Genomic DNA, 7,844 nt, shown 5'->3' on the forward strand with positions numbered 1-7,844 from the left:
GGCGGGTGGAGCAGCGCCGGGGATGCCCAGGCCGTGCTGGGCCAGGCCCTGGTGTGATGGCGGGAGGCAGGGGCTAACGCTGCCCGCAGTGTCTCACTACAGGCTCTTCCCGAAGGCGCTGGGGCGGCTGGTGGCGGCGCTGGGCGTGCAGGAGCTCCACCTCGCCCTCACCCAGGGCTTCTGGCGCACCCGGACCTGGGGGCAGCCGCCCCTCCAGGCACCTGCTGGCGCAGAGCTCTGGGTCTGGTTCCAGCCCACTGTCATGGAGTAGGTACCCTGGCCGTGGGTTTGTCCCTCTGGGTCCTCTCTGTGGCCACCACTCCCGGGAGCTGTTGCCCTTCTCACACAAGGCAGCCATGGTGTGTGTAGAGGCCTCCTGGGTTGGAAAGTGTCCCCCAGAGTAAAGAGCCCACAACCCCAGGAGCAGCTCTAAGGAAAAGCACAACAGCCCACTCAGTGCACAGGGCAGGATGTGGTGCTGAGGGCAAACCCTTGTTCAGGAACAAGTAATTCCCTTTTGGGCTCTGTGATGACAAACCCCTTGCTGCATTAATACAATAGGGTTATATCTTTATCTCTCATCCATGACTCACTTCCTTTGACTCCCATCCAATATCTGTCACCGTCTCCCTTGGCTCACAGCTCCTGTTTGAGCTGCAGCAGCTCTGCATGGACTCACAGAGCTCTCTCCTCCCTACAAGTGGCCCATTCCAGGTCTGCAGGTTGGGTCAGCCTTCAGTGCTGCACCAGGGTGTTGCTTTAGGTCTCACAGCCCCTTCCCCATATACTGCACACCACCTCCCGCATGCTCCCTGTTCCCTCAGCCTGCCTCCTCGCATACCAGCTGCACCCACCACCGGGTCCCTGGCTGTGTGAAGCCCTGCCAGCCCTGGGGCTGCCCCTGCAGTGAATGTCCCCCAGACCTCACACATTAGAATAAAATACCAAGAGAGCTGGAGAGTGCAATGACCAGCAGCCTCTGCATGTCCACTCCTTGCAGCCTCTGAAAGCCAGCGTGGTCATCCCAGTGTATTTATTGAATGTTACCAACTTTGTAACATTCAAAGTTCCGAGGATTCAAGCTGCTGAGTAATTTCTGTTATCTGTTCTCACACAGTGTTGACAAAGCCTGGAAAGAACTGAGTAACATCCTCTCAGGAATATTCTGTGCTTCTCTCAACTTCATTGACTCAACCAACACAGTCACTCCAACGGCGTCCTTCAAGCCCCTGGGCTTAGCCAACGGTGAGCCCGGCCTGCACTTGGCTGCCTGGCTCTGCTCTCTCACTCTTGCCTCTAGCTTTGGTTCCACCCTGTACCACCACAGGCAGTCCAGACACAGGTCCTGCAGCAACTTTGGGTTTGAGTGTGTACAGCAGGGTCTGTTACCTCCTCCTGGAAACATTTCCTCTATCTACAAAAGAGGCTTGGATTTGAACAGAGAAAACCCACAAGCAGTACCTGACAGATGCTCCCAAGCCCTCATCTGTCTCACTGAGAAGCATTTTACAAAACAGTGAGCACTGGAGGGTTTGAGGCACTCATGAAAAAAATCTGCTAGAATATACTCTTACCTATACTTTCCAAATCATCCTGAAGAGGGATCTATTCCTGATTGAGCTCTTGGCATTTCAGGGATATTGAGAGGGTGGTGGGCTGTGGGGTATGCTGTGGGGTGGAACAGGTCTGCTTTGCTCTCATGCCTGTAGAAGTACCAGCCTGTTGACCCCTCACCTCCCTGCCCAGGGACAGATCACCATCTCCTGCGATATGCTGTCCTGCCCCGGGAGGTCGTCTGCACAGAGAACCTCACACCTTGGAAGAAGCTGCTCCCATGTGGCTCAAAGGTAAGGGTCAGTCCTGCTGCCTCGTTGGGCCACTCCCGAGGGAGCTGGGTCCCCAACAGCAATGCAGGAGCGTGCACTGGGAAGTCTCAGCAGGGTCTTTCTCTCAGTGGGATCAGAGAACAGGCCTGGGGCAGAGTTTCTCCTTCTCTCCCTACAGGCTGGGCTTGCTGTGCTGCTGAAGGCCGAGCGCTTGTTCCACAGCAGCTACCATTCGCAGGCAGTGCACATCCGCCCCATCTGCAGGGTAAGCACGTGGCTCAGGGCTCCCTTCTTTAACACCTCCAAGAGAAAATCCAAAGCCTTCCTGTGACACTGCAGGGTGACACACCAGTTTGCCTTAACACAGCTGTCATCCTGCTTCTCTGGTCTTACCTGCGTCCCCAGGGGATTTTTGCAGTCCTGGTGGACTTCCAGTTCTATCCTGATGTCCTGCCACTCCAGAAGGTGTGATCAGAGCCACTCGTTTCTCTCTTGTCCAGGATGCTTCCTGCCTGGCTGTGTCCTGGGAGCTCAGACAGACCCTCACTGTGGTCTTTGACACCTTTTCCAGTGGCCAAGGAAAGAAAGGTAAGCTCAGCAGCAGTGCACTGTAGTCCTCAAGTGCCCCCCACCTGCAGCACTTCACCTGCCACTGACTTTTCTTCCTGCAGACTGGTCCCTCTTTAAGATGTTCTCTCGCACACTTACTGACGCGTGTCCTCTGGCATCACAGAGCAAAGTCTATGTCGACATCTCCCCTAAGAACAAGGTAATGCTCATGGACCAGAGAACATCCCCTGCTCCCTCAGTTCAGCCACTTTGTGTGGCTCTGAAACATCCTCATCTCCACCCTGTGGCTGGCCAGATGCTCCAGGAGCTCTCCAGCACTAATGAAGGGAGCTGGTTTCCCTCCCTCGCCTGAGCAGGTCTGTGGGGATGAGTGTGGTGGTGTTGGTAAGGGTGCTGAGCTGGCCGTTGCAGGCAGAAAGCACAGGGCCAGCCAGAGGGGCTTTGCCCAGCACTGCCACTTAATTCAGGGGGTGCTTTTCTTTTTATGGTCTATTTGCTTTCTCAGGAAAAGGAGTTACTGGAAGTGACCCCCACTCCAGCATCTGTATACGAGGCTATTGTCCAGGGAGACAAGAGAACCTACGCTGTCTATGACCTGCTGAGCCCCTCGCTCTTCAATACATCTCGCAGCCTTAATGTGCAGCTGAAGTGGAAGCGGCCCCAAGACAGCTGTGAGTGACCAGAACTTCGCCTGCACCACTGGTCAGGGCTCCAGGCCTAAAAATCACCTGGCACGGCCCACCACTCCTGTATCCTTTCCTTTCTTGCAGCGGAACTGCCGACACCCGTACTCCATGCTCAGCGCTACGTGAGTGGATACGGGCTGCAGACTGGAGAGATCAGCACTCTCATCTACAACACCCACCCGTACCGGGCCTTCCCCGTGATCCTGCTGGAGACTGTGCCATGGTATCTGCGACTCTATGTGCACACTCTGACTATCATCACAAAGGGGAAGGAAAACAAGCCAAGTGAGTAAACCCTCCTGGCCGCACATGCCACCCGATTCTCTTGGCACAAGCGGCTCATTCCAGAGATGGTTTAGTCTCTCCCTCAGGCCCCAGGGATCACCGGGTAACTGGACTGCAAAACAAAATATTTTAGGATGTTTTCGTAGCCTTCAGTTTAGCGCTTACAGCAGATGAGACTTTATTAACTCTGTTTTATGAGGCACATGGGTGGTTCATAACCCAACAAGGGTCTAAACCAAAGTGAACTGATTTTTGTAGTAAAGGAGGCTTGATTTAAAACTGATGACTGGGTCTTATTTAGCATTTGTACCTTTCCTTATGACCACCTGACTTTCATGGGCTATCACCTCTAAAGACCAGTCAGATTTAGCCTTAATACATGCTTTTTGCTATCTGTGCATCTTCACTTGCCCAGAAAACCTTTCCCAGGAGTGTGGAAGCAAGAGCACCTGCCCTATGGGAGACGTTTAGGCAATGTGAGATTGGACAAGGTCCCCCGGTGCCACTGATGTGTCTCTTTGGGGTTAGGTTACATCCACTACCAGCCAGCCCAGGACCGGAGACGCCCTCACCTCTTAGAAATGCTGATCCAGCTGCCAGCCAACTCCATCACCAAGATCACAATCCAGTTTGAGAGGGCCTTACTGAAGTGGACAGAGTACACACCTGACCCCAATCATGGCTTTTACGTCAGGTAACAACATACCTGAGCTCCTCATCCCCTTCTGTGTCTTGCCTAGGAGTTGCTGCCCAGGTCTCTGGGGACAGGAAAAACTCTTGCTGTCTCTCTGCTGGCAGGACTGACACTAGCATGTCCTTTGTCTCCTTAGCTCATCTGTGCTTAGCGCCCTGGTGCCCAGCGTCATTGCGATGAAGGACGTGGATGTGGAGCAGAGCCCTCTCTTCACCTCGCTGTGAGTGTGCCTGTGCTGGGGAGTGGGGCCGTGCCGCAGCCCCTGGGGGCTACTGGCCACTGTTATCCTGTCTGGTGAGCACAGAGTGGCGGTCCTGTGCGGGCTGACGCCCCCTTTCCTGTTTCCACTCTCAAGGTTTCCTTCCTCTGATGGCTCCAGCTATTTTGTGCGCCTCTACACGGAGCCACTGCTGGTGAACTTGCCAACGCCAGACTTCAGCATGCCCTATAATGTCATCTGCCTGACCTGCACCGTGGTGGCAGTGTGCTACGGCTCCTTCTACAACCTGCTGACCAGGACGTTTCACGTGGAAGAACCAACCCGGGGTGGGCTGGCCAAGCGGCTGGCTAACATCATCCGCAAATTCAGGGGGGTGCCCCCGCTCTGAGAGAAACCAGGGCAGCTGGCACTGGCCACAGGGCTCTGCGGGGAGACCCAGGGAGCAGAGCGCTGCTGCCTCTGGTCTTTGCTGGAAGCAGCCTGCTCCATTTTGCTGCGTGGATCTCTCGTTGGGATTCAACAAGCTGGGAGACTGTTCCTGTCATTAAAATGGGAAATGGCTCTAAGCTGCTGCAGGACTGGGAAAGGTGTAAGACTACTGTTGGGTAGAGGGGTAACTTATGTGCTGGGAACAATGCTGGAAGTAAACGTGAACTGTTTTGTACATTTGTGCTGCTCCTGGTTGGTTTTACTTACCCAACCCCACAGGCAGAGTTGACCCTGGAAGATGCTACCTGAGTCAGCTGGGAGGAAATGCAGACATGATAAGGGGAGGGGGTGTGATCTGCAGCAAAGAGATGGGTTCATCTTTACCATTTCACCTCCCACAGCTGCCACATTTCACAGCTCCCTTCTGCCACGCTTCACCAGTTTGATCCAGTTTGCAAGTGAATCGTTGGCCATGGTGTATGTCTGCCGCCTCAGCCACGGAAAGGGTTTTTCTTTCTCAGGAAAACGTTCTTGCTCCCAGCTTCTCTTGCAGCATTTTGAAACCCTTCCACCTGCTCCCCCCTCTGCTGCAGCACAAGATCCTCCTCTGCCTCCTCAGTATCATTTCTGCATGTCTGGCCAATGGCTCCCGTGCACCCCCACCTGAGCTGTGGCCAGCTGGGCTTTGCTGGTGGGTCGCAGCCTCGGTTGTCCCCAAGCCCTGGGCTGGGAATGCAGGAACACTGGCACCACTATGCTCTGTGGTTATTTTCATAAAATACGAGGTACCACTTTGCTGTGGCTCACACAGAGCAGTGAGGGGACACTGGTTGTGGTGCTTGGCCTCTGACAGGTTTTCAGAGGTATGTTTGCATCTTGGATGTGGCTTTTGTGATAGGAATAGACAACTGCCTAGAAGCAGCTAAACAAAGCACAAGGCAATCAATAGAAGAAATATTACCCAGAATCAAAGCAAAGCACAGCCAAAGGTCCTTTAAAAGCCCCTGCTTGAACAGAAAGACCACAAAACCCCTGCTGCCTCCTGTCCTGCACAGAACAGTCTGTTCCAGTTGGCCTGAGATTACTTTTCCCTTCCCTACCAGAGATGCCCTCTCTGCAGCTCCTTATGGATCCACTCCCCTGGATGGCTGCATGTAGCTGCAGAGCTGCTGAAATATGAAATATGTGAGTTTGGGATGATCCCTCTGTCCCTGCTTGATAATAAGGATGTCACAGGGCTTGGGAGCTCATGCTTCTTCCAAACACAGGACTGCTGCTACAGCTCTGCCAGACAGGATTCAAGTGCAAACCAGAATTTCTTTATAGAACTACTAAATAAAACCCAAGTGAGCACACAGCTCCTGCAGCAGCACAGGGGCAGGGAGATACAGCCAGGAGTCTCGGGCACAAGGGTCCACGTTGCAGTTTGCAAAAGGATTTGGAGACCTCAAGTTCCTTCAGGTTGGATCCAGGATAAATCCTGCAAACTGCAACCATCAGCACATGCCAGAGCAGCTCAGAGCAGCCAAGGTCCCCCCAGCCCAGCTCCCTGTTTTCCAGGTGTTAAGCGAGATTCAGCAAAGCCCCCCCGAGGGCCAAGGCCAGCACCCACAGACACAGCTGGCACTGCAAGCCAAACCAGCACAAGAAACACAGCCCTGCTGCAAACTGGATTGTTGCTTCTGCAGAAAAAAAGGTCCATGTGCTGAGAATGATGAGGGCAGCCTGTCCCAGAGCCAGCCGGGAGCTGTCACGGGCAAAGGGCACCAGAGCTGGCATCAGCCAAAGGCTCTGGGGCAATTCTCATGCAGTGCCATAAACAAGGAATTTAAACAGCCCATAAAGATGTGAGCCTGGAGTAACCGCAGAGCAAGAGGAAAACCATCTTGGGCTGGATTCACACCTGCCGGGCCCTTGAGGGGGCCTGTCTTATCACATCCATCAAACGCAGGGGCCAGCCAAGCAGAAAACACTGTGAGAAGTGCAGGCAGCCCAGCAGTCACAGCTGGGCGGGTTTTAAGCAGCTGGGAAAACTCCAAATCTTAGTGTTTGGGGTATTTCTCTTGGACTATTTCTCTCCCTTCCCTGTATGGCCTTCTTGGGAACCCAGCTGGAGCTGGTCATGGCTGAGCTGTGTGTAGTAACCTGCTGCTGGGTGTCTGCAGAAAGAAGGGCTGTACCTGAAGTGCTCATAGCAGCTTGGGCTTTGCTGCCAGACCAGTGATGCTTGGCCAGAGGGCTGCCAGCAAGCAGTGTCAAAAATAAAATGTTTAAGGCCATTGAGCTGTGACTGCCCCTTCTCTCTTGAGATACAGCACAAAAAAGGGGGCAGGTGCCCACCCTACTGCAGCACGGAAAACCGGGACCCCTTGGGGCTCGACAGGGCTAAATCTGCAACAAAGGTGCACTGCCGTGTGCGATGAGGAAGCAGCATGAAAGCAAGCCTAAAAATAGTATGTGACGGAATGCAAGAAAGCATATACTCGACATGCCGCACAGCACGAACCTGTGAGCGTATGAACAGAGTGCAGTGGTGTGCAAGGACACGTGCCAACTGCGTGCAAAGAGAAGCCTGTAACCCGCATGCAACGGTATCTAGGAAAGCCAGCAAAGAGCAGGCCACCCTGCAGAGAATCACCCAAGCTGCAGGCAAAAATGCAGTTACCTGCACCATGCAAGAACGCAGGCAAGCAGCGTGCCACACGGCGCAGAGCAGCACGCGGACAGCGGGCGAAAACCTGTCTGCACTGCGCGGCGCGCAGCAGAGCCGGGCAGAGCCGCGCAGCACCGCGCAGGCGGCCTGCGGCACCGCGCAACACGCCCTGCGCGGTGGGACAGCGGGTGCGAGCCCCCGGCAACGCCATGCAGAACTAGCCTGCGAGAAGCACGCCGCGCGGTGCGAAGAAGCGCCCAAACAGCACTTTAAATGTTTAAAAAATTACATAAATACATATAACTTCTTAAAAGGCAACGAAGCACTCAAGAACCTCCGCGGGAAGCGCACGCCCGGCGCCACGCGCATGCGCACTGACGCCCCCACCGCCGCGCAGACGCAGTGCTCGGCCCCGGGGCTGCCCGCGGCGCTGCCGGACGGAGCGGTGCCGCCTGACGGAGCGACGCCCACCGTCACCGCC

At 54.7% G+C, this 7,844-nt stretch overlaps 1 protein-coding gene across 2 annotated transcripts; it reads left to right on the forward strand.

Annotated features, from left to right (window-relative positions):
• The first annotated feature begins 13 nt into the window (after positions 1 to 13).
• PIGT (phosphatidylinositol glycan anchor biosynthesis class T) lies at positions 14 to 4,945 on the forward strand. Of its 2 annotated transcripts, XM_026862087.1 has the most exons (12): positions 14 to 267; positions 1,118 to 1,245; positions 1,747 to 1,847; positions 2,005 to 2,091; positions 2,327 to 2,414; positions 2,498 to 2,595; positions 2,902 to 3,067; positions 3,167 to 3,367; positions 3,896 to 4,061; positions 4,198 to 4,281; positions 4,417 to 4,704; positions 4,751 to 4,945. In XM_026862087.1, exons 1-11 carry the CDS (start codon positions 23 to 25, stop codon positions 4,667 to 4,669), a joined length of 1,617 nt encoding a protein of 538 aa, XP_026717888.1. In that variant the 5' UTR covers positions 14 to 22; the 3' UTR covers positions 4,670 to 4,704; positions 4,751 to 4,945. The 2 variants fall into 2 exon arrangements, with proteins under 2 accessions (XP_026717888.1, XP_026717887.1); XM_026862086.1 differs by having other exon boundaries at positions 4,417 to 4,945.
• Positions 4,946 to 7,844: the final 2,899 nt, after the last annotated feature.

Source organism: Athene cunicularia, assembly GCF_003259725.1.
Source record: "Athene cunicularia isolate RWA chromosome 20 unlocalized genomic scaffold, athCun1 chr20_part1, whole genome shotgun sequence".
NCBI classification, from domain to species: Eukaryota; Metazoa; Chordata; class Aves; order Strigiformes; family Strigidae; genus Athene; species Athene cunicularia.